Source organism: Crotalus tigris, unplaced genomic scaffold, assembly GCF_016545835.1.
Source record: "Crotalus tigris isolate CLP2741 ecotype Arizona unplaced genomic scaffold, ASM1654583v1 scf7180000019079.287715, whole genome shotgun sequence".
NCBI lineage: Eukaryota > Metazoa > Chordata > Lepidosauria > Squamata > Viperidae > Crotalus > Crotalus tigris.
Window position 1 is genome coordinate 176,371 of NW_024097365.1, and position 25,101 is coordinate 201,471.

General features: G+C 44.7%; 3 protein-coding genes across 9 annotated transcripts in view; 2 read left to right on the forward strand and 1 right to left on the reverse strand.

The window, feature by feature from the left end:
• Positions 1 to 19,582, reverse strand: LOC120315351 (zinc finger and SCAN domain-containing protein 20-like). Of its 2 annotated transcripts, none has more exons than XM_039359571.1 (6): positions 19,446 to 19,582; positions 6,560 to 7,195; positions 5,990 to 6,101; positions 2,136 to 2,209; positions 1,867 to 1,993; positions 1 to 1,009 (listed from the first exon to the last, which is right to left on the reverse strand). In XM_039359571.1, exons 2-6 carry the CDS (start codon positions 7,001 to 7,003, stop codon positions 429 to 431), a joined length of 1,338 nt encoding a protein of 445 aa, XP_039215505.1. In that variant the 5' UTR covers positions 7,004 to 7,195; positions 19,446 to 19,582; the 3' UTR covers positions 1 to 428. The 2 variants fall into 2 exon arrangements, with proteins under 2 accessions (XP_039215505.1, XP_039215506.1); XM_039359572.1 differs by lacking the exon at positions 19,446 to 19,582 and adding an exon at positions 15,132 to 15,246.
• LOC120315354 (zinc finger protein 436-like) lies at positions 15,467 to 24,980 on the forward strand. Of its 6 annotated transcripts, XM_039359579.1 has the most exons (5): positions 20,594 to 20,649; positions 21,506 to 21,558; positions 23,016 to 23,125; positions 23,482 to 23,622; positions 24,198 to 24,980. In XM_039359579.1, exon 5 carries the CDS (start codon positions 24,236 to 24,238, stop codon positions 24,947 to 24,949), a length of 714 nt encoding a protein of 237 aa, XP_039215513.1. In that variant the 5' UTR covers positions 20,594 to 20,649; positions 21,506 to 21,558; positions 23,016 to 23,125; positions 23,482 to 23,622; positions 24,198 to 24,235; the 3' UTR covers positions 24,950 to 24,980. The 6 variants fall into 6 exon arrangements, with proteins under 6 accessions (XP_039215512.1, XP_039215511.1, XP_039215514.1 ...); XM_039359578.1 differs by lacking the exons at positions 20,594 to 20,649; positions 23,482 to 23,622 and adding an exon at positions 15,467 to 15,582; XM_039359577.1 differs by lacking the exons at positions 20,594 to 20,649; positions 23,482 to 23,622 and adding an exon at positions 19,664 to 19,744.
• Positions 24,957 to 25,101, forward strand: part of LOC120315352 — an 8,254-nt gene continuing 8,109 nt past the window's right edge. Inside the window, exon 1 of the mRNA XM_039359574.1 lies at positions 24,957 to 25,075. The gene's annotated coding sequence lies outside the window, so the exon portion shown is untranslated. The remainder of the gene's footprint in view (positions 25,076 to 25,101) is intronic.

Consider the following 25,101-nt stretch of genomic DNA (forward strand, 5'->3'; position numbering starts at 1 on the left):
GAGAGGGAGAAAAGAGAGGGGGGGGGGAAAGAGGGAAGGGGGAGAGAGGGAGGGAGAGGGAGAACTCATGTACAGCAGCCTCTATTTCTTTTTAATTAAACTCTTCAATCAAGGCCCCCCCCGTGCACGCGTGTGTGCGCGTGGGTTTTGTGGCTCCCAGTGTTTTCTGTGGGAAGCGGATCCAAGTGGCTCTTTGAGTGTTTAAGGTTGCCGACCCCCGGTGTAGAGGGAATCAAAATCAACATTTCAGGCAGCTGTCCCCCCACCCAAAAAAAAAGGGTTTATAGAGATTTGTTAAGAGTTTATACCTAAAGCTTAGGTGGATAACTTCCACAACTCATATACCCATCAGTTTCTGCCCTGCATGAATCTTCGCCAGTCTGGGAAGCTTTGGATTTTGATTGCAGCTCTTGCCACTTGCATGAATTTTAAATTTTGTGGCTCCTTCGATGAGAATGGAGAGTTATGCTGTGACTGAAACTCTTTCCGCACGATGAGCATTGATAGGGTTTCTCACCCGTGTGGATGCGTTTGTGAGAGGTCAAGGTTGCCATCTGACTGAAGCTTATGCCACATTCGGAGCATTTAAAAGGTTTCTCCTTGGCGTGGATTTTTTCATGTTCATGCAGTAGAGACTTATGAGCGAAGCTTTTCCCACAGATGGGACACGTATTCATTCTCGGTTTTGGAGCTAATTTCCCATGGTTGAGCGTTTCAGGAGAATTCACGCTCTTCGAAACCAAGGGTGTGTTTCTCGTGGTTAGTTTTCCCTGGATTGGGGTTTTAGGAAAGTTCCTGCTTGCCGAAGCTAAAGATGTATTCGCCGGATATCTTTGGGGAGGCACTGTTACACCTTGGAAACCAGGGCTTTCGGAAAGAGAGAATTCATCCCATCTCAAGCACTTTGGCCGATCCTCCGTTCCCGCGCTCTGCGGTTCCTCCTGGGTGGATCTGCCTCTTTTTAAGGAGATTCTTTGGGACTCATCCTCCTTCTGCCGTGCGCCCCTCCCTAGAGTAAGATTAAAACAAAAACAAAAACGTTAAGACCAAGAGAAAACCTGAAAAGAAAATTGGTCAAGTGAGGAAAAGCTTTCGGCGAGTGACATTAAGAGGAAGTCAAAAGCCCCGGATCGGCTTTTCTCAACCTTGATATCCTTGGACTTCAACTCCAAGAATTCCCGAGCTAACACGGAAAACAACCGCTCGAGACTATAGGAAAGTGATCGCTGAAAACTATAATAGTGAAAGCAGAACACTGCTTATTGGAAAAGCACATAATTTGCAGTGAATAGTAGCCAGTGTTGTGTAGTTGGGAAGTTGTCAAGACTGGGACTGAGAAAGACCCAGGTTCTATGGCTACGCTTAGATTCTGTAAATGTTTTCTTTCGTACTTTCAGATTTCCAGTGCTAAGCGCCCTCTGTTTGCGTTCTGATTTGAAATTCATTCAGGAAGTCCTCAATGTACAACTTAGCGACCGTTCAAAATTACAACGGCACTGGAAAAAAAAAGTAACTTATGATCCCGCTTTTGCACTTATCCCCACGGTCACGGGACTGAAATTCGGACGCTTGGCAACTGGCTCATAATTACGACGGTTGAAGTGTCCCGAGGTGTGTGTGTGCGTGCGGGTCTTGTGATCATCTTTTGTGACCTGACAGACAAAGTCACTGGGGAAGCCAGATTCACTTAACAGCTATCCCAAAGGTGCTTTTTTTCAGGATGCAACTGGACCTTCCGATTTTTCTTTGAAGAGGTTTCGCTTCTCATCCAACAAGCTTCTTCAGCTCCGACTGGACGGTGGGGAATGGAGCGTGTTGCTAAAGACGATGGATTTCAGCCTGTTGGGACCCCACATGGGGACTCACCTAAAAAGCTCAGGTTTTGGTAGTTCTCCACCATGACCTCCAGTTGCAGGGCTACCTGGCTTGCGTTCAAGACGGGACACTCTTCCTCCGTGAAGTACACCGCCACGTCCTCAAAAGACAGCGGACCCTGGAGGAGGGGGGAGAAAAGGGAAGAGGGAGAAAAGGAAAGGAAAATGGAGGGAGGGCGGGTGGGGGAAAGGGGAGCCAGGCAGGCCCAGGAAAATATGCAGTGGCTGACCCATTTTTAACCCCAACCCTTTTCTTCTTACCAGAGTGGGCTGAGCTGAAGGAAACACCTCAGAAACAAAAGAAGACACATCCCTCGCCAGGGATTTCTCATTGCCTGTAAATGGACAAAAATGGTAGTGGGGAAGTTGTTGCTTCATTTGCATTTGAAAAGGTGGATCTGGACAAGACCCACCTACGAGGCCATTGTTTCTTTTATTCTCACAGCGCAGGAGACCTTCCAACAAACCATGCTTTGTTTACCTCAGTATTGGTTTCTTTTCCCACTGTCCTCAGAAGAGAGCTAACTTTGACACACACACACACAAACACACCGCAAATCCAGTGCTGTCTGCAAAGTTGCAGTGACAGAAACGAAGGCTTTACAAACAAACAAACAAAAAATCTGTGACCCTCCACTCACAACCAATGGCTTAGTGCAGTGGTTCTCAACCTTTTTAACGCCGCAAACCCCAACCAGTCATAAGTCGAGGACTACTCAACCGGTCGTAAGTCGAGGACTACTCAACTGACGCAGCACCGTTGGCAGAATGGGACTTTTGGCGGGCTCAGCAGGGCAGAGACAGCCTGGACAATTCCTATTGGCTTTTGAAAGCCAATAGAATTAGACTCTATTCAAGAGAGTCTATTCTATTGGCTTTCAAAAGCCAACAGAATAAAAGGGAGTAGCACAGCTAAGGTAGAGGGGGGAAAAAAATGGCGGACTGCGTTGTTTGGCGACCCCCGTGAAATGGTCGTTCCGACCCCAAATGGGGTCCCGACCCACAGGTTGAGAACCACTGGCTTAGTGACTGGTTCTATGTTACAGCGGCACTGGAAAAAAGTGACATGACTATTTTTTCACACTCACGACCACTGCAGCATCCCCATGGTCACGTGATTTACGTTCAGAGGCTTGGCAACTGACTCCTGTTTACGACGGGTGCAGGGTCCCGGGGATCATGGGATCCCCTTTTTTGACCTTCTGACAAGCAAACTCGATGGAGAAATCCGGATTCGCTTAACAACCGTGTTACGAACTGAGCAACTGGAGTGATTCACTTAACAAATCAGTGGAACCACCTGCCTCCAGATCGGTGAATGCTCCAACACTGGAAGTTTTTAAGAAGAGTCTGGACAGCCATTTGTCTGAAATGGTATAGGGTTTCCTGCCTGAGCAGGGGGTTGGACTAGATGACCTCCAAGGTCCCTTCCAACTCTTCTATTCCTATTTCATGCTAATTCTATTCTAATTCTAAACTTATATTCCTTTTCCTATTCTTATTCTATTCCTATTCTTATAAATTTGTATTCCTATTTCTATTTCTATTCCTTTCTGTTCTGTTCCATTTCTATTCTTATAAATTTATATTCCTTTTCCTATTCTTATTCTATTCGTACTCTATTCTATTCCATATTTCTATTCTATTCATTCCATATTTCTATTCTATTTCTATATTCTATTCTATTCTCTTCCATATTTCTATTCTATTCTATTTATTCCATCCTATCCTATCCTATCCTCCCATTCCATTCCATTCTATTCTCTATTCTACTTCTATTCCTATTCTTATACATTTGTATTCCTATTTCTATTCCTTTCTGTTCTGTTCCATTTCTATTCTTATAAATTTATATTCCTCTTCCTATTCTTATTCTATTCGTATATTCTATTCCATATTTCTATTTATTTCTATATTCTATTCTATTCCATATTTCTATTCTATTCTATTCTATTTATCCAATCCTATCCTATCCTCCCATTCCATTCCATTTTATTCTCTATTCTACTTCTATTCCTATTCTTATAAATTTATATTCCTATTCCATTCTGTTCTAAATGTGGCAAGAAAAGTCGTACAATGGGGCAAAACTCACGTTAACCAATTTCTCACTTAGCAACATAAATTTTGGGCTCAGTTGTGGTCGTAAGTCAAGGACTACCTGTGACATTGTGAAATTTACATACTGCAATCTCTAGAGATGCTAAGCAAATCCTATGGATCTCTTTAACTCAAGAGTCTCCCACTCTTATTCCTCCCGTTTATTTATTTCCAGCTCAATTTTCAATGTTTTTTTTTTTTTCACCGAATCTGTAGTGCTAGTTAATCCGTGTTCAAAAGCATTCACTTCTGTGGGCTGTGTTCCATTTACCTTTTATTCCATTTTGTGTTATACTTGGTTCCCCAACTCACGACCACAACCGAATCCAACATTTCCATTGCTAAGTGGGGCAGTTAAGTGTGTTTTGCCCCATTTTAGGACCTTTCTTGCCACAGTTTAAGTGAATCCCTGCAATTGTTAAGTTAATAACACAGTTGTTAAGTGAACCTGGCTTCCCCATTGGCTTTCCTTGTCAGGAGGTCGCAAACACCGCAATCACAAATATAAGCCAGTTTTGCCAAGCCTCAAAAGTTTGATCATGTGACCCACAGGGACGCTGCAACCGTTGTGAGGAAAAATGACCATAAACCACTTTTCGGTGCCGTTGTAACGTCAAATGGTCACTGAATGAATGGCTGTAAGTGGTGGGTTACCTCTATTTATATTTTTATTTTAGTTCCACGTTTTATGGTACGTAAAGTCAGTCAGTGACTGAAATAAAGCACCTTGCCCTTCCACCACATGTTAAGCGATTGGGAAATATGATGTATCTGGACTGACAAGAGATTTTTCAAATTTTGCCGCCCAACTCGGCTGACAAGTTGTATTTTCCTTACGGCTTCCAGACACCTTATTTCTATTGAACAAAATAGGTGAATTATTATTTTTTTTTTACAATGAATTATAAAACCTGCTAAGGAGAAACGTCTTTTATCAGCCAGCTGTGACTAGCTGGGGCTTCCGCAAAGGGAGGAGTCGAAAATCTCAAGATGGTTTCCACAATCCAGGCTCACTGCCGTTATTATATATTCAGTGCAGCCTGGAGGAATTTACCCTCCAGAAAATGGCGGGAGGGATGCCTACAGACAAAAGGATGCAAGCATATATATACATTTCAGGAAAGGAGACAAAAGTGATACGGTCGTACATATGCATAGGTGATAGGTGAGGTAAGCATGAATCATTAGCAAACCTCAAGTTACTTCCCCGCCTTTCAAGGAGAGAAGCAACCTAGAACTAAGGAGAAATATCCTGACAGGGACAACAATTCACCAGTGGAACGGCTTGTCACCAAAAGCTCCATCAGTGGAGGCTTTCAAAAAACAGACTGGACAACCATTTCTCTAAAAAGGTATAGGGTCTCCTGCTCAAGCAGGGGGTTGGACTAGATGACCTCCAAGGTCCCTTCTGACTCTAGGTTCTATTTATTTTCTACTGTTACGAGCCTCAGGGAAGAATGATCGTCTTCATAGAAAGAATTGCCATAGCGGTTTTGACGGGTTCCCGTCCTTCTAAAGGCTGGTTTTTCTCATATTGCGCACATAAAAAAGGGGGTTAAGGCCGCACCACCATCTTGACATTTTTTTTTGACTCCCTCCCCTTGCAGACATTCTCAATCATTGTTTCTGAGAGCATTGTCTCAATCGTGGTAAATTTTAGAGGTGTGGACTTTTAACTCCCAGAATTCCTCTGCCTGCTATGTCTTACTTTTAAGTGCACATCGCCAAGGTCGAGGAAAAACAGACTCATGAGTTAAAAAGGCGCTGCATCTTTTAAACTTTTTACCAACCGTCTGAAATTCACCAGGACTATCCCGGTCTGATTAGATAGATAGATAGATAGATAGATAGATAGATAGATAGATAGATAGATAGATAGATAGATAGACAGATTAGATAGATAGATTCGATAGACAGATAGATGATAAATAGATAAGATAAGATAAGATAAGATAAGATAGATAGATAGATAGATAGATAAAGACCATAACAGTCTATATCCCTTTCATTCTTACCCTGCAATACGGCATCTTCGTTCTCTAAGATCTGCTTGAAGAACTGTCTCTGTCCTTCATCTGAGGGAGCCGCCTTCTTAATTTGGGGGAAATCGTTATCCACAAACAGACCCTGCAAAGCAGTACCAGATATCCATACAAGGCGGGAACAGGAGAGCAAAAAGACCTCTCTTTTAAGGAGACCTCCCCCCCAACAACTGTGCAGCTGGGGGGGGGAATGTTTTGGGGAGGAACTGCGTGTTGTCGTCCCCTCGGAACTAGCAGGAAGTAAAGTTTTACGTTACGGAGGGGGTAGCCTGCATTCCTCCCCAGCTTTTGGCTCTTTGGCAACAGCATCTGGAGGTTCTGATCAGATAGATCCTGGTGGAAGGCAGTGACCCAGAAACGACGCCACTGCTCCCTCGGTAGCGCAAACATCCCAGAATCGCCTCCAAATGGATGCTGCCGGCCGAGACCACAAGATCCTCCAAGAGCCACATGCCTTAGATGTTAACGGGAAGCCTTCCTGAGCCGGAACGTGTGAATCCCTCGCTTCATGGTCCTTGAAAGTTACCACCAAGCTGTCCTCACCTGGATTTTCGGCTTCTTGTCCTCCATTTGGCTCAAGAGGAAGCCTTCGGCCAGGGCCACCGCCTGGGAACAGGTCTCCGCGCCACATTCCCTGATCCAGGTCTTCATGTCGGGAGGGAGGATAGTCAAGAACTGCTCCAGGACCACCAGGTCCAGGATCTCAGCTTTCGTATGCTCTCCTGGCTTCAGCCATTGGCAGCAGAGATCATGAAGCTGGCTGTAAACCGTGCGGGGCCCAGCGCACTTCCGGTAGCGGAACTGCCTGAAATGTTGACGCTGGACGTAGGAGTTGCCTTTCTCTTCCCCCAGAATTTTGTTGACATTTTTTTCCCAGTGTTCGCCACCAGGGCTGCGAGCCTCCACTGCCTCAAGGCCCCCTACCGAATCCACAGCTTCCTCCTTTGATTCTGGGGTCAGCACCGTCTCCACTAAGATACGAAACATTTCCTGGCTCGTTCAATCACTTTCTTCCGGGGGAAATATCTGAATGGCTGTAATTGAACTGAGAGGAAGTTGGAAAAAACTGCCCAGGGATTGGCAGTGGGAATTTTTTTTGGGGGGGGGGGAAGTGATGGCACCACTCAGGCAGTCAAGGATTAAATTACAAGGCGGCCATAAACGGTGTAAAGTATCTCTCTGTAAACAAAAGAGACAATGGAGGAAACAGATCAGAGGCAGACAATACAGCAGGCAACACCACAAGGAGTTCTCTGGTACAATAGCCCAGGCCACTTACTTTGCTTAGCTGATAGTCACATTTGAACGAATGAATGCATAAATGACTATTACAGCTCACAAGCACACAGATACCCAAGTCAAAACAAAACAAAACTATAAAATAACCTGCAGGAGGATGAGAGAAGAACAATGCCACACTCGTGGACGATCACTTAAACACGAGCCAGCAGTGTGCGGCAGCAGGCAGAAAAGCTAATACAATCCTGGGTTGCATAAACAGGGGCACAGAATCAAAATCACTGTTCGATCCCAGCCTATTGCCATCCTTGTTAAAGGCACAAGGACCAAACCCCTGCTGATACAATAGGCTAGAGCAGTGTTTCTCAACCTTTTTAATGCCGCGACCCCCCCAACCGGTCGCAAGTCGAGGACTACTCAACTGGTGCAGCCCCGTTTGCAGAATGGGACTTTTGGCGGGCTCAGCAGGGCAGAGACAGCCTGGACAATTCCTATGGGCTTTTGAAAGTCAATAGAATTAGACTCTATTCAAGAGAGCCTATTCTATTGGCTTTCGAAAGCCAATAGAATAAAAGGGAATAGCACAGCTAAGGAAAAGGGGGAAAAAATGGCGGACTGCATTGTTTGGCGACCCCCGTGAAATGGTCGTTTGACCCCAAATGGGGTCCCGACCCACAGGTTGAGAACCACTGGCTTAGTGTGTCCGTGTTGCTTTTCAATTTGCAACAGAAATGTTTCATGACAACTCTGCCAAAAGTCCCGACCCACAGGTTGAGAACCACTGGGCTAGAGACTTTGCAACAAAACAAACCTCTTTTAAATAGTCAAATAGTCCAAAACACAAATAGCAAAACTCAAGTCCAAAGGAAGGAAATAGTCCACAGGAAACACGATGCAAACAGAAGAGAATTCACAAGCAAGATGAACAGACCAGGATTCCAAGAAGCACTTTGCAAACGGTTGCCTTCAGCAACCAGCCCCACCCACACCTCTTTTTATACAGCAGTCCCAAGGCGTTGCCTCTCATTGCCTTCTCCTTTTACTCTGGAGGTGCCGTATTGACTGCTGCTGATTTACTCTTACTAATTGAAAATTGACAAGTCCATCAGGTGTGGGTCTTCGGAGTCTGACTCATTCTCCTCACACAGCTGAGCTTCATCAGGAACACGACTGAAGGGCCCAGGCTTTGTATCAAACCGTGAGTCCTGTAATTCAGTGTTTCCCAAACTTGACAATTTTAAGGCATGTGGACTTCAACTCCCAGAATTCCACAGCCAGCAATGCTGGCTGTGGAATTCTGGAAGTTGGAGTCCACATGCCTTAAAATTGTCAAGTTTGGGAAACACTGCTGTAATTCATCAGAGCCTCCCTCTGCCCCTGAGGGCTCTTCAATGCCTCCTCCACCTCCTCCTCAGATTCCCAAGACTCAGCTGTTGGGAGCACAGCCTGGCACGGAATCACAACAATCACATTTAGTATTAATTCCGCTTCATAAACCCTTAGTAAGGCCACGCCTGGAACACTGCATCCAGTTTTGATCACCACATTACAAAAAAAGATGTTGAGACTTTGGAAAAAGTGCAAAGAGCAATTAAGACGATTAAAGGCCTGGAGACTAAAACATATGAAGAACGGTTGCAGGATTTGGGCATAGCCGGTCTAGAGAAAAGAAGGACTAGGGGGAACATGATAGCAGTGTTCCAGTATTTGAGGGGCTGCCACAAAGAGGAGGGGGGGGTCAATTTATTTTCTAAAGCACCAGAAGGCAAGACAAGAAACAGATCCCACAGATTGGGCCTCCTTCAGGTCCCGTCGGCCAATGTCGGCTGGCGGGCCCTCGGGGAAGGGCCTTTTCTGTGGTGGCTCCAACCTGGTGGAATCAACTCCCCCCCCCCCGAGATTCGAACTACTCCCACCTAGCCGGCCTTTAAGAAAGCCATTAAAACTCTCCTGTTCCGGCAGGCCTGGGGTTGATGTCCCCGGGGGGGGGGGGGTCGGGATACGATTGGACATGTTGTATGAATGCACTTATTTTATTGTTTTATTGTTATATTGTTTTAATTTTGTACGCCGCCCTGAGTCCCTAGGGATTGGGCAGCATATAAATTTTATTAATAAAATAAATAAATAAATAAATAAGAAACAATGGATGGAAACTAATCAAGGAGAGAAGCAACCTGGAATTAAGGAGAAACTTCCTAACAGTGAGGACAATTAACCAGTGGAACAACCTGCCTCCAGAAGCGGTGAATGCTCCAACACTGGAACTTTTTAAGAAACGACTGGCAAGCCACTTGTCTGAAATGGTATAGGGCAAGGGTAGGCAACCTTGGCTCTTTTATGACTCGTGGACTTCAACTCCCAGAATTCCTGAGCCAGCCATGCTGGCTCAGGAATTCTGGGAGTTGAAGTCCACGAGTCATAAAAGAGCCAAGGTTGCCTACCCCTGGTATAGGGTCTCCTGCTTGAGCAGGGGGCTGGACTAGAAGACCTCCAAGGTCCCTTCCAGCTGTATTTTGATTCTGTTCTTCACTATATAAGCAGTCCACAATTATTTTGCCAATCCCAAGGCACACATTCTGCAGGCTTGAAATGCAAATTCAGCAATAGTTTTTTTAGGTTTTAAACTCTGCGAGACTTTCGCATATCATTTTGCTTCTCATCGTAAGCATAACCAACTCAGAAAGATCAACTCAGAAAGCGTAGACTACCCAAGGAGCTGCTGATACAGTTCTACAGAGGAATTATTGTGTCTATGATCTGCACCTCTGTAACTGTCTGGTTTGGCATCGCAACCAAACAGGACAGACACAAACTTCAATGGATAGTTGGGCCTGCAGAAAAAAACAATTGCAACCAGCTTGCTTTCCACTGAGGACCTGTGCACTGCACGAACCAGAAAGACGGTTGGGAAAATATCTACAGACGCCTCACATCCTGCACATAAACTATTTCAACTTCTCCCCTCAGGATGACGCATTGCACATCAGAACAACTTGACACAAGGACAGGGTTTTTTTTTTCCACCATGCCATCACTCTGCTAAACAACTAATTCTCACAACACTGTCAAATTACCTAGTAGGGCTGCATTCATCTTTCCTATTACCTATTTTCTTATCTTCTTATGACTATTATTTTGCTGCTTGTGTCTTATGACTTATATTGATGGTTTTAGTATCCTAGTGTGATTTATGTTGATTGCTTATTTAGTGTCCTATGACTATCCAGGAGTGTTGTATCTTATGATTTATGATGATCGTATTTTATGATTATGGTCATGATTTATCACTTGTTGCTTGTACACTGAGAGCTTATGAGAGCTTGTACATTTGTTGCTTGTACACTGAGAGCTTATGCACCAGAGACAAATTCCTTTTGTGTCCAATAAAGAATTGATTGTCTATGGAGATTCTCAGGCATCCAGGTCATAGTTATCCCAAAGATGCTTTTCCACGAGGCAACTGGACTTTGTTTTTCTTTGAAGACGTTTCGCTTCTCATCCAAGAAGCTTCTTCAGCTGACTGGATTTTCATTCCTTACAGACAGCTTGCAGACAATATGACCAGCTGTCTAGAAGGAATATAAATCCTTCCATTTCCCCACCATCCAGGCAGAGCTAAAGAAGCTTCTTGGATGAGAAGCGAAACGTCTTCAAAGGAAAAACAAGAAAGTGCAGCTATCCTCGTGAAAAAGCATCTTTGGGAAAGAATTCTATTCTACTCTATTTTACTTTATATGTGCTGTAGTTTAAATGTGGGACTAGGTCTGAGTAGCTGAAGGTTGAAGTCCCCATTAGACCATGGATCTCATTTGCTGCTTTTAGGTCATTTTCTCTCTGTCTCTCTGACTCACTTCATTGGGTTGTGATGTGGTTAAAACTAGGGGCAGATTCCCACATAAGCAACTTTGAGCTCTCAGAGATAACGTAGGGGTGAAAGTGCCTTGGGTAATAGAAGAAGGGGACGACAGAGAATGAGGTGGCTGGATGGAGGCACTGAAGCAGAGGGTGTGAGCTTAAATGGACTCCAGAAGATGGTAGAGGACAGGAAGGCCTGGAGGAACGTTGTCCATGGGGTCGCGATGGGTCGGACACGACTTCGCAACTAACAACATAAGTGCCTTAACCACTATAAGCAAATAAAATACACAAGTCTCCCTTCAATTAGGGGACTGGAGGCTAAAACATATAAGGAAGGGTTGCTGGAATTGGATATGTCTAGTCCAGTGGTTCTCAACCTGTGGGTCGTGACCCCATTTGGGGTCGAACGACCATTTCACGGGGGTCGCCAAACAACGCAGTCCGCCATTTTTTCCCCCTTTTCCTTAGCTGTGCTACTCCCTTTTATTCTATTGGCTTTTGAAAGCCAATCAAATAGACTCTCTTGAATAGAGTCTAATTCTATTGGCTTTCAAAAGCCCATAGGAATTGTCCAGGCTGTCTCTGCCCTGCTGAGCCCGCCAAAAGTCCCATTCTGTAAACAGTGCTGCACCAATTGAATAGTCCTCGACTTACGACCGGTTGAGTAGTCCTTGATTTACGACCGGTTGGGGGGGGTCACGGCATTAAAAAGGTTGAGAACCACTGCTCTAGTCTAATGAAGAGCAGGACGGGCTGTGGAATTCTGGGAGCTGAAGTCCACATGCCTTAAAATTGTCAAGTTTGGGAAACACTGGTGTAAGGTTTCCTGCCTGAGCAGGGGGTTGGACTCGATGACCTCCAAGGTCCCTTCCAACTTTATTTTTATTATTATTATTATAAGCCAACCTCTGCCTCCTTTAACCTCTCCTCCTTAATAAGGATGGCTGAAACCCCCACATATATGTGGTGGATTGTAGCCCAGTGGAGAGAGGATCTCTTTCCCAAGGAGCAAAGGGACAAAGAAACTTGAAACCTCTGGTATGCAGGAAAAAGGACAAAGGCGGATCCCCAGCCCCACCCCCTCCTTTCACATGGTGCTTTTAACAATTACCCAAATGGGTGTTTTCAGCCTGGCGAGGCTACATTCTTACATACTGAATTCAACTTACTCTACTGCTGCGACACCAAAACCTGTTTTTCCCTCTCATCTCCCGCCTATTTACAAACTTGTTCATTTTGAAACGACAGACTGCTGAACGAACGCAAAGCCAAGGCAGATCCCTAAAAGAGAAAGGCTGGGAAACTTTCTGGCCCAGCCTAAGGAAGGACGTGTGTCTTTATTTAAATTTATTTGTAGGGGTTTCTCTCCAGGAAATCCTAGCCAGATCAGCCCGCCTACTGCACCATCTACCGCCCTCCCTTGAAATCGGGGTAAAGGAGCAGCAAAAACCTTTTTTTTCCTCTGGACCTGCAGCTTCCCTTCGTTTTGGAGCATCAAAATGCAGGCCTTAGATCCGGTAGATTATTGTTCGAATTGTTTGTAACTTATGATTAATGATTGTAACTATGATGATGACCTATTACTTGCTGTTTATATGTACACTGTGAGCTTATACACCAGAGACAAATTCCTTGGGTGTCCCAATCACACTTGGCCAATAAAATATTCTATCCCTATTCTATTTTTTATTCCAATTCCTTATTCTATATCCTATTCCTATGTATCTCTATCCCTATTCTATCCTTATTCTATATTCCATGTCCTATCCCTATTCTATCTTCTATATCCTATTTCTAACCTATTTCTATTTTCTCCCTATTTATTTATTTTCTATTACTATCTATCCCTATCCTCTCTATTTCTATTCTATTCCTATTCTATTTTTTATTCCAATTCCTTATTCCATATCTTATTCCTATGTATTTCTATCCCTATTCTATCATTCTATATTTCATATCCTATCCCTATTCTATCTTCTATATCCTATTTCTAACCTATTTCTATTTTCTCCCTATTCTATTTTCTATTACTATCTATCCCTATCCTCTCTATTTCTATTCTATTCCTATTCTATATCCTATTCCTATCCTAGCTATTTCTATTCTATCCTATCCCTATTTCTATCTGTACTCTATTTTCTATTCCTATCCTATCTCTATTTTTATTCTATCCCTATTCTATATTCTATTTTCTATTCCTATGCTATCTCTATTTCTATTCTATCTGTAATTTATTTTCTATTCTTATCCTATCTCTATTTCTATTCTATCTGTACTTTATTTTCTATTGCTATCCTATCTCTATTTCTATTCCATCCCTATTCTATATGCCTTAGTAAGGCCACACTTGGAATACTGCATCCAGTTTTGGTCACCACGATGTAAAAAAGATGTTGAGACTCTAGAAAGAGTACAGAGAAGAGCAACAAAGATGATCAGGGGACTGGAGGCTAAAACATATAAGGAATGGTTGCTGGAATTGGGTATGTCTAGTCTAATGAAGAGAAGGACGAGGGGGGACAGGATAGCAGTGTTCCAATATCTCAGGGGCTGCCACAGAGAAGAGGGAGTCAAGCTGTTCTCCAAAGTGCCTGAAGGCAGGACAGGAATCAACAGATGGAAACTAATCAAGGAGAGAGGAAACCTAGAACTAAGGAGAAACTTCCTGACACTGAGAACAATTAACCAGTGGAACAATCTGCCTCCAGAAGTGGTGAATGCTCCAACACTGGAAGTTTTTAAGAAGAGACTGGACAGCCATTTGTCCAAAATGGTATAGGGTTTCCTGCCTGAGTAGGGGGTTGGACTTGATGACCTCCAAGGTCCCTTCCAACATTATTAATTATTATTATATTCTATTTTCTATTCCTATCTAAGCTATCTCTATTTCTATTCCTATTCTATATCCCATCCTATCTCTATCTCTATTTCTATCCCTATTCTATATTCTATTTCCTATTCCTATCCTATCTCTATTTCTATTCCTATTCTATTCCTATTTTTTTCTATTCCTGTCCTATCTCTATTCCATATCCCATCCTGTCTCTATTTCTATCCCTATTCTATATTCTATTTTCTATTCCTATCCTATCTCTATTCTATTCCTATTTTTTCTATTCCTGTCCTATCTCTATTCCCATTCTATACCCCATCCTGTCTCTATTTCTATCCCTATTCTATATTCTATTCCTATTCTATTCCTATCCTATCTCTATTCTATTCCTATTTTTTTCTATTCCTGTCCTATCTCTATTCCCATTCTATACCCCATCCTGGCTCTATTTCTATCCCTATTCTATATTCTATTTTCTATTCCTATTCTATTCCTATTTTTTTCCTATTCCTGTCCTACCTCTATTCCTATTCTATATCCCATCCTGTCTCTATTTCTATCCCTATTCTATATTCTATTTCCTATTCCTATCCTATCTCTATTCTATTCCTATTTTTTTCTATTCCTGTCCTATCTCTATTCCCATTCTATACCCCATCCTGGCTCTATTTCTATCCCTATTCTATATTCTATTTTCTATTCCTATTCTATTCCTATTTTTTTCCTATTCCTGTCCTACCTCTATTCCTATTCTATATCCCATCCTGTCTCTATTTCTATCCCTATTCTATATTCGATCTTCTATTCCTGTCCCTATTTCTATTCCTATTCTACATTCCCATCCTATCTCTATTTCTATTCCATCCCTATTCTATATCCCATCCCATCCCATCGCTCTATCTCTATCCCTATTCTATATTCCTATCTCTATTCCATTCTCTTGGGCTACCGGAACGCAGAGCCCAGCCACAGGAGGAGATGCTGAGCGACAGGGGAAAAAAACAAAAAAAAGAGAGAGAGAGGCCTAGTCCTATAACCACTAGCTGATACGACCCCCGCTGGGGTTCGCGGCGGCTCCTCTTCCCCAGCCCGGCAGCGGCCTTGCGCCGATGCTTCGCCTCCCTCCCTCCCTCCCCCGAGCCTCTCTCCGGGCGAGGCCCGTCGCCCCCTTCGCCCACCTACCGTCCGCGAGGACACCCCAACCGCCGCCGCACGTGCCGAACGCCAAACGGCTTTTTTCTCCTCCGGCAAAAGAGGGGAGGGGGCACGGCTGAGCCCATTCCCATTTCCGCCCCACCAGGCGCCTCTCTAGGAAGCGAAACTCCCTGGCTTTAACCCTTGGCGTGGCGCTCCCCAGCGAGGAAGGCTTCGGCCGGCGGCGCGAGCGGTCTTCACGCGCCTCCTCTGAGCGGGGCGCGCCTTTCGAAGCCCGCCTCAGACGACAGTTCCCATCATCCTGGGCCGTTTGCTTTGGAAGGAAAGAAGGGAGACTTTCTCTCTCTCTCTCTCTCTCTCTCTCTCTTTCCCGTGCAACGGTTCTGTTTCTTTGCAATAGCGGGGAACGCGAAGAGTTAATAAGCCGTCCTCGACACTTGAAAGGGCGTTGCACGGCATTTGCAAAGCAACAAACAACGTGAGACGCGCGCATTATATAAATGCATTTCTCTAAAGATGTTGAGACTCTAGAACAGCGGTTCTCAACCTTTTTAATGCTGCGACCCCCCAACCGGTCGTAAGTCGAGGACTACTCAATCGGTCGTAAGTCGAGGACTACTCAACTGGTGCAGCACCGTTTGCAGAATGGGACTTTTGGCGGGCTCAGCAGGGCAGAGACAGCCTGGACAATTCCTATTGGCTTTTGAAAGCCAATAGAATTAGACTCTATTCAAGAGAGTCTGTTCTATTGGCTTTCAAAAGCCAATAGAATAAAAGGGAGTAGCACAGCTAAGCCAAAGGGGGGGGGAAATGGTGGACTGCGTTGTTTGGCGACCCCCCATGAAATAGTCCGGTTGACCCCCACTGGTGTCCCGACCCACAGTTTGAGAACCAATGCTCTAGAAAGAGTAACAGAGAAGAGCAACAAAGATGATTAGGGGTAACTGGATGCTAACATATAAGGAAGGGGGGGGGGGGGGGGGGGGGGGGGCGGTTGCTAGAATTGGTATGTCTAGTTTAATGAATGAGAAGACAAGTGGGGCATGATAGCAGTATTCCCAATATCTCAGGGTCTTGCCCCCAAAGAAAGAGGGAAAGTCAAGCTATTCCTCCAGAGCCGCCTGAAGGGCATGGCAAGAAAGCAAACGGGTGGAAACTAAATCAAGGAGAGAAGCAACATAGAAACTAAGGAGAAACTTCCTGACAGTGAGAACAATTAAATCAGTGGACAGCCTGTCCTCCAGAAGCGTAAAATGCTCCAACACTGGAAGAGAACTGGACAGCCATTTGTCCGAACTGGTGTAGTGGTTTCCTGCCTTGATGCAGGGGGGTTGGACTAGATGAACCTCCAAGGTCCCTTCCAACGTTACTACTATTACTATTACTAAGTGCACTTATAATATTTATGCATCACTAGCACGTGATGATCCCGCCTAGTTAGGTAATGAAATGTCTGCAAGAAAAACCAGCAAGCTCAGAGACACCAAGAACCCCCACATTTATATTTTTACATCAAGAAGCCAATGGATGGAAACTAATCAAGGAGAGAACTGCAATATGACCACTACCTGCAAAGAGTTAAAATCCTGGCATTTTCCCCCATCTAGTTCAGTGTTGTCGAACCTATGGCAGAGGTGCCCAGAGACCGCGGGCACTCGAAACCCACTCTGTGGGCACACGTGCCATTGCCCCAGCCTTGCCTGCCCCCACGATCCCCTCCTTACCAAACAGCCCCTCTGGGACGATTCATCCCCCCTGAGCGGAAACGCATCGCAGCCAAGAACATGGCTAGCCAGGCAGCGTGGACAAGAACCCTGCCCTTATGCCCCATCCGTACACAGTTTTGATACTGCGGGGCAAGGGCAGAGGGCATGGCTGCCATGGCGTTGTTGGGAACCTGGCCTGGGCGATCTGTGGAGGGCCCTGGAGTGGTGAGTGGTCCATGTGGGCAAACGCAGGGGGCGGAGCAGGGACGGGGCCAGTGTTTTTGGGCACTTGTCTTTAAAGGTTTGCCATCACTGGATTAGTCAGGCTGAAGAAAACTTCTTGGATGAGGAGCGAAATGGTCTTCACAAAGAAACAGTCCCTTGTCTCTTTTAAAGTACCTTTGGGATAATCAAGGGAGAAGCAACCTAGAACTAAGGATAGATTTCCTGAACAGTGAAACAATTAACCAGTGAACAACTTGGCCTCCAGAAGTTTGTGGGTGCTTTCAAGAAGAGACTGGACAGTCCACTTGTCTGGACATGGTATAAGGATTCTTCCTGCTTAATCAGGGGGGCTGGACTAGATGACCCCCAAAGTCCCATTCCAACTCTGTTACAGATAGTCCTCAACTTGTAACATTTCATTTGTGCCATTTAAAGTTTACAAGGGCACTGAAAAAGAAGTGACCTTTAGAACTGTTTTTTCAATAACTTGCGACTCCATTGCAGGATTCCCCATGATCACGTGAATCAAACTTCGACGCTCGGCAAGTGATCATTTTTATCACGAATGAAGGTGACTATACCTGTCCCAGTTGCAGGATCCAATCTGGATTGGTCACTGTTAACTTCTTAATAGTGCTAGAGAGGTGTTCCCTGAAGATGGGCTCTAGCAACGACATTCCCAAAAGCTCAGAAGACGAAACTCTCTGATGGAGGCTGGTTCTGAAAATTATGCTTAGCTTGCCAAATGCTGGGCCAAGCCACATTTTAACATGGCCCGTTCAATTTCCATTATTGTTCGCCTTCCATTGAGATGTTTGGCAAGGAATGTGGTGGTCTATTACCCTCTAGTTATTAAACATCCATCATGACCCAACCAGATTGGATCCGTGTGGCACAGATTTTATGATGGGTTTGCAATGATTCTCTTTTGTAACCTTCTGACAAGCACAACGACAATGGAGGAAGCCAGATCCACTGACAACTGTGTTAGTCCCACGTTACAACTGCAAATGAACAACCCTGAATTAAGGGAACTTCTAACAGTGAGGCCACTTAGCCAGTGGAATCAGCTTTGCCTTCAAAATATCATGGGCGGCTCCATCACTAGAGTTTTTAAGAAGAGACTGACAGTCACATTGTCTGAGATGGTCTAGGTTTCTCTCTCCTTGAGCAGGCAGCTGGACTAGAAATCTTCAAAAGTCCCTTCACAGATTTCTATCTATAATTATATACTATCTATATTCTATTCTACATTCTATTCTATATTATAGACTATTCACTATATTCTCTTCTTTCCTACATTCTATTCTATATTTTATTCATATTCTATTTTCTATTCTACATTCTAATTCCTGTTCTATATATTATAACTATTCTATATATTCATATTCTATTGTATATTTTATTATATACTAATTCTATATTCTATTTTAATTCTACATTCGTATTCTAATTTTCTATTCTATCTGTATTCTATTTTCTAAAAATTCTATTTCTATAATAAGACTAATATACAATAATAATATAAAGTCGGAAGGGACTTTGGAGGTCATCTAGTAGTCCACCCCCTGCTCAGTCAGTCGAAAAAAAAACCCTATACATTTCAGACAAGTGGTCTGTCCAGTCCTCTTCTTAAACCTACTTCCCAGTGTTGGAGCATTCACTCGCTTCTGGTGCAGTTGTTTTCCACTGGTTAATTGTTCTCACTGTCGAAGTTTCTTCTCTCCTTAGTTCCAGGTTGCTTCTCTCCTTGATTAGTTTCCACCCGTTGCTTCTTGTCCTGCCTTCAGGCGCTTTGGAAAATAGCTTGACTCCCTCTTCTTTGGGGCAGCCCCTGAGATATTGGAACACTGCTATCATATCCTCCCTCGTCCTCCTCTTCATTAAACTAGACATACCCAATTCCAGCAACAGTTCCTTATATGCTTTAGCCTCCAATCCCCTGATCATCTTTGTTGCTCTTCTCTGTACTCTTTCTAGAGTCTCAACATCTTTTTTACACCATGGTGTTCTATATTCTATTCTCATAATTCACTTAACAAGGGTGAGAAGAAAGGTCATAAAACAGGGCAAACCCCCACTTCACAAATGTTTCACTTAGCAACAGAAATGATGGGTTCTGTTGTGGCCGTGAGGATTATCTGGTGTTTTGTTTACCTTTGCAAGCCTTTGAAGACTTGGAAGTCTTTGCAAGGCTTTACCCTTTCTATTGTTCCTTCCAACCCCAGAAGGGCTGAAATGGACAACCATTGGTGAGCAGGGGGTTGGACTAGACTAGAAGACCTCCCAGGTCCCTTCCAACTCTGTTACGGTGCAGTTCTGCCTAGACTGGAAGACCTCCAAGATCCTTTCCAACTCAATTATTCTGTTAAATAATATTTTTTTTAAAAAAAAACAAAAACCTCCAGACCTTTGATCGCCGCTATCCTAGTTAGCCCAGATGCAAGGACCGCGGAGAAGGAAAGGAATTTGCAGTCACCGAAGCTGGAGAGCAAAACGGGAGCGCCACGATGGAACGCCTGCAGTGGTTAAAGGATAGGAGCGCGGATTCCTAGAGAGGCAGGAAAGGGGCAAAGGGGGGGGAGAAGAAGCCGCACACCTGTCTTGGTGTTGCTGGAAAGGAAGGCCGGGCGGGAAAAGAGGCCTGGCGGGGCGGAGGGGGTCGGTGGCGCAGGGGGAAGGATTGGGAAAGAAATTTCGCCAAGGGAGGTGAGGATGGGGCTGGAAACGAAATCTGCTGGGGGGGGGGGGAGAGCGGGAGGTAAATAGAAGGATTTCCCCCCCCTTCCCCAGCTTCTCCTGCCATTATCATAGGCAGAGGGCCATGCAAGATGTTGCAAAGCGGGGCAATCACAGGATTAAATCTATTACCTTGAAGCCCTTTATGTGTGCGCGCACTTGGACGCCCGGATGTATATGCTTATGTATGTGCAGGCATGTGTAAACATGTGCATACGCAAAAGTACAGCATAGGTGGTACCTGGCTTAATAACAGTAACCATTAGAGGGATCTTGGAGTCCTAGTGGACAGTCACCTAAATAGGAGCCAACATTGTGCTGCAGCTGCCAAAAAAGCCAACACAGTGCTAGGCTGCATTGACAGAGGGATAGAATCAAAATCACGTGAAGTGTATTAATATCCCTTTATAATAATTTGGTAAAGTCACACTTGGAATACTGCATCTAATTTTGGTGACCATGATGTAAAAAAGATGTTGAGATTGTATAAAGAGTACAGAAAAGAGCAACAAAGATAATTAGGGGATTGGAGGCTAAAACATATATGGAATGGTTGCTGGAATTGGGTATGTCTAGTCCAGGGTAGGCAACCTTGGCTCTTTTATGACTCGTGGACTTCAACTCCTAGAAACCCTGAGCCAGCCATGCTGGCTCAGGAATTCTGGGAGTTGAAGTCCACGAGTCATTAATGAGCCAAGGTTGCCTACCCCTGGTCTAGTCTAATGAAGAGAAGAATGAGGGGTGACATGATAGCAGTGTTTCAATATCTCAGGGGCTGCCACAAAGAAGAGGGAGTCGAGCTATTCTCCAAAGCACCTGAAGGCAGGACAAGAAGCAACGGATGGAAACTAACCAAAGAGAGAAGCAACCTAGAAGTAAGGAGAAACTTCCTGATAGTTAGAACAATTAATCAGTGGAACAACCTACCTGTAAGGACCCACCCCACTTTGCATCTTAAGAAGACAGAACTCTTGGAATATTCCTTCCAACAGGCATCCTTTATTAAGAGAAAATGGTTGCAGGCGTTCTAGACAGGACCTGGGGCCCAAGCCCTACAGTTCAAGGTTTTAAGGGGTCCCCAGCAGCCCCACCCCACCCCACCATCTTTCCAGTAACAATCCCAGGCGTGACATTTCCACCCCCTTTTCCCTCACTGCTGGTGGAAGGGAGACTTCAGAGAGGAGTAGATGAAAGCTCATGGCCCTAATGTTATGTTTAGTCCTTTTGGTGGTATCCACATCCAGTCCCTTTGAAGTGTACTGAAGGAAGTGAGGGCCATAAAGCCCCTTTGTTCACCCCCGTTCCCTTCATCATATGACAGAATCCAGAGAGGGCAGAAATGGGGTTTTCCATAGTCGACAACTAGAGATGAAATATAATTGGATTCTGAAACTACCTCCAGAAGCGGTGAATGCTCCAAGACGGGAAGTTTTTAAGAAGAGATTGGACAACCACTTGTCTGAAATGGCATAGGGTTTCCTGCCTGAGCAGGGGGTTGGACTAGATGACCTCCAAGGTCCCTTCCAACTCTGTTATTTTATTCTATATACCTATGTATGCATATATAGTTCTCGATTTAGGACCACAATTGAGCCCACTTGCGGCAGCATTTATAGTATTGTTTCAGTTGCTCCAATTTCACTTCGGAGTGAAAAAGGAGCGAGGGAACTCTGATAAGCATATTTCAGAATAATTTATTTTAGAATAACAGTGTGGTTTTTCTTCCCATAGGGCCCTCGTATTTTATTGATCTTGCAGTATCAAAGAAAAGCCTCTTCGCAAAGGTAACCATAACAACTTTGTCCTTGCAATGTCAAATTGCGGTCTTTTAGTTCCCTGTTTAAGATACAAATCCAGATTAAAGCACACCAAAACATATAGATGTCTGTATTCTCCTTGAAAATAGCAAAGGGGAGCCTGTCAACTGTCTTAGAAATTAAATAAGACAATTGGAAAGTCAAGGTTTAATGATTTAACAGCTAAACAGCTTAGGTAAAGATGTAAGATGGATGATGCAATGATAGGATGATGCAATGATAGGAATGACTCAGCAGAGTCTGTGTCTGTGTCCCTTTAAGAGTAAGCAGGGACTGTATCCCTTTAAGAGTCTGAGTATAAAAGGGAAGTTTTTTGCTGGAGTCTTTCTTGTCCGTTTGATTACTGTAATTGCTGTGTATTGGAGTTTGCTATTTCACCACGTGGATGTATCTTATTTCTAGTGTATATTTGTAGATATAGTGTAATATAAACCACCATTTAATACAAACCACTGTGTGTACTGCATTTACTCCTGGGTTACCTCAGCGCAATAAGACTGTGCATGCTCTGACATGAAACTAGAAAGGGCCATTTATGCTGGCTGGGGAATTCTGGGAGTTGAAGTCCACATATCTTCAAGCTGCCAAAACTGAGGAACTAGGTAGTGGATTCCATCGAAGAACTGTTCTCACTGTTCGGATGTGTGTGTTTTTTCTAATTTTTGGTAACGTTTAAAAATCTGTATCACGTAAGTCCCAAAACAGCTTCATTTAGTCTTCCAAAACACTGCTGTAGCTCTTGCCTGCCTCTCTGTGACAAAGTAATAGAGAAGAGATTCTGATAACCATTTGACAGTAAAACCAGTTTAGTGAAACTGCTGAGCTAAACAGTTGGCGAAGGCTGGATGTTTTCAGGGAGGGAGTGAATAGATATTGGTTCGGGATGGTTTTATTGGGATGCAGTGACTCTCCAACCTCTTGTGTGAGAGTGGAAGGGGACAAACAGTGCTTCTGATCTACGGAAGGGTGCCGTTCACTTGATGTACTGCTTTAAAACTCTGCGAACGTCTAAGGCAGTGTTTCTCAACCTTGGCAATTTTAAGGCATGTGGACTTCAACTCCCAGAATTCCACAGCCAGCAATGCTGGCTGTGGAATTCTGGGAGTTGAAGTCCAGATGCCTTAAAATTGTCAAGGTTGAGAAACACTGGTCTAAGGTGTGCTACTTGCGCTCCAGTTCATGGGGCGGTTTGGGGCAAACGTTTGGTAGCACCACCTCATGTGCTCTGTGGAATAGGGAATTGACCTTTGGAACGAAGGAGGGGTCCAAACATAACACCACCCTGTCCGTGTGGAAGGTATAAAGGTCCTCCCTCACTGGGAGTTGAAGTCCATGAGTCGTAAAAGAGCCAAGGTTGCCTACCCCTGTCCTAGACCAATGCAATAATACTGAGGAGATAACTGATGTTTTTCCCGCCTTTTTAGAGGCTGGTGATCTTAGAGGCTGAAGAAGTTGGTTGTTCTCCAAAATCAAAGCCAGCAGGCCCAATGGAAGAAAGTCATGTTGGAGAGCAATGAAAATGCCACTTCTGTGGGTAAGGATGCTTCTTGCACAACTGTTGGAGGCTGAAGTGATGAACTCCTGTTTATTCTTGCACGGTAGAGAGCAGTGCTTCTCAACTTGGACAACTTTTAAGATGTGTGGACTTCAACTCCCAGAATTCCCTAACCAGCGTGAGGAACTGTCAGAATTTGCAGCCAGTGGGCTGTCAACCAGCATGCTAGCTGGGAATTCTGGAAGTTAAAGTCTGTGTATCTTAAACTTGTCAAGATTGAAAAACACTAATGTAGAGAATCAGATGGAAAAAGGGGACGGGGGTAAAAATGGTGGTGGGATTCAGCCAGTTTGCACCACTTCGGCAGAACCGGTAGCTAATTTTTTGTTGCCCAGGCCCAGAATGGACTTCCAGAAGTGGCATCCACACAGAGAACTGGTTGTTCACATATTTGAATCCCACCGCTGCCCGGATCTGGTGTTGATGAACTTGGACTGACTGCTTCCAGTTTGAAAATTCCAGTACTGTACAGTTATGTAAGAAGTAGACCGCAAGCAAACATGTTGAAATTAATTTGGGAGATAACCTAGATTTTTGTTGACAGAGAAAGTGGGAGGGAATATTAAAGATAAACTTTTAAGACTTTCTCCTTCCTTCCTTCCCTCTCCTCTCCTTCTCCTCCCTTCCCTTGCTTTTCCCTTTTCTTCCCTTCCCTTGCTTTTTCCTTTCCTTTCCTTTCTTTTCCTTTCCTTTCCTTTCCTTTCTTTCCCTTCCCATTCTCTTCCTTCCTTTCCCTTCCTTCCCTTCCCTTTCCCTCCCCTTTTCCTTCCCATTTTCTTCCTTTCCTTTTCTTTCCTTCTTTCCTTTCCTTTCCCTTCCCATTCCTTTCCCTTCCCTTCCCATTCTCTTCCTTTCCTTTCCTTTCCTTTCCCTTCCTTTCCCATTCTCTTCCTTTCCTTTCCTTTCCCTTCCCTTTCCATTCTCTTCCTTTCCTTTCCTTCTTTTCTTTCCCTTCCTTTCCCATTCTCTTCCTTCCCTTTCCCTTTCCCTTCCCTTTCCCTTTCCCTCCCCTTTCCCTTTTTTCCCCTTCCCTTCCCTTCCTTTTTCCCAGGTGATTGGCAGGACACTGAAAGTTACGAAGAGACCCCTATGGAGTCCTCAGAAACAACCAGCCCTGAAGCAGGAAAAGAGACCTTCCAGAATGAAAAAGAGCCTCCCAAACCATCCAAGAGCGAGAAGTGCTCTTCCCCTTTTCGGGATGCCGACATCCACAATCTCCTGGTCCAGCAAGAGGGTCGCCAAGGGAAGTGGAGGATCAAGTGTCCCGTGTGTGGGAAGATGTGCAAATATAAATCAGACTTCAACCGGCACCGCGTGACCCACACGGGGGAGAAGCCATATCGATGTATGGAATGTGGCAAGAGCTTCAGCGACAGTGGCACGCTGACCGCGCATCAGAGAACCCACACGGGGGAGAAGCCGTATGAGTGTAGCGAGTGCGGGATACGCTTCAATCGTAGCGGGAGCCTCAAGCGGCACCAGAGGACCCACACGGGGGAGAAACCCTATCAATGCCTGGAGTGCGGGAAATATTTCAGCCTGAAATCCATCTTGACCACACACCAGAGGACCCACACGGGGGAGAAGCCCTTCAAGTGCATGAACTGCGGAAGGAGCTACAGTCGTAAAGGCAGCCTGGATAGGCACCAACGGGATCACCCGGGGGAGCAAGCCTACATCTGCGCGGAGTGCGGGAAAAGCTTCGTGGTCAGCGATAACCTTCCCGCCTACCGAAATCACGACGCGGGGGACCAGCCGTATAAATGCATTGATTGCGAAAGCCGAGTCATCAATTTGGTCTAGCCTTCACATCAGAGCCTGCTCTGAGGGGAAGCCCTGTGAAAAGAGGAGACACCTAACCTTGTTTGGGAAGCCAAAACGACCCACCACGCCCCCCACCCCCACCCCAAGAAGGGCAAAGCTTTAAATGTTTGTATATTGAGAAGAGTTTGGGG

Coding starts and splice junctions, on each gene's coding strand:
- LOC120315351 (XM_039359571.1), bottom strand. CDS start 7,003: ATGTTTCGTATCTTAGTGGAGACGGTGCTGACCCCAGAATCAAAGGAG. Junction 6,102..6,559: donor ACAAGAAGCCGAAAATCCAG/GTGAGGACAGCT, acceptor ACTGCTTTGCAG/GGTCTGTTTGTGGATAACGA. Junction 1,010..1,866: donor CCAAAACCTGAGCTTTTTAG/GTGAGTCCCCAT, acceptor ATCTTACTCTAG/GGAGGGGCGCACGGCAGAAG.
- LOC120315354 (XM_039359578.1), top strand. CDS start 23,092: ATGTTGGAGAGCAATGAAAATGCCACTTCTGTGG. Junction 23,126..24,197: donor TGAAAATGCCACTTCTGTGG/GTAAGGATGCTT, acceptor CCTTTTTCCCAG/GTGATTGGCAGGACACTGAA.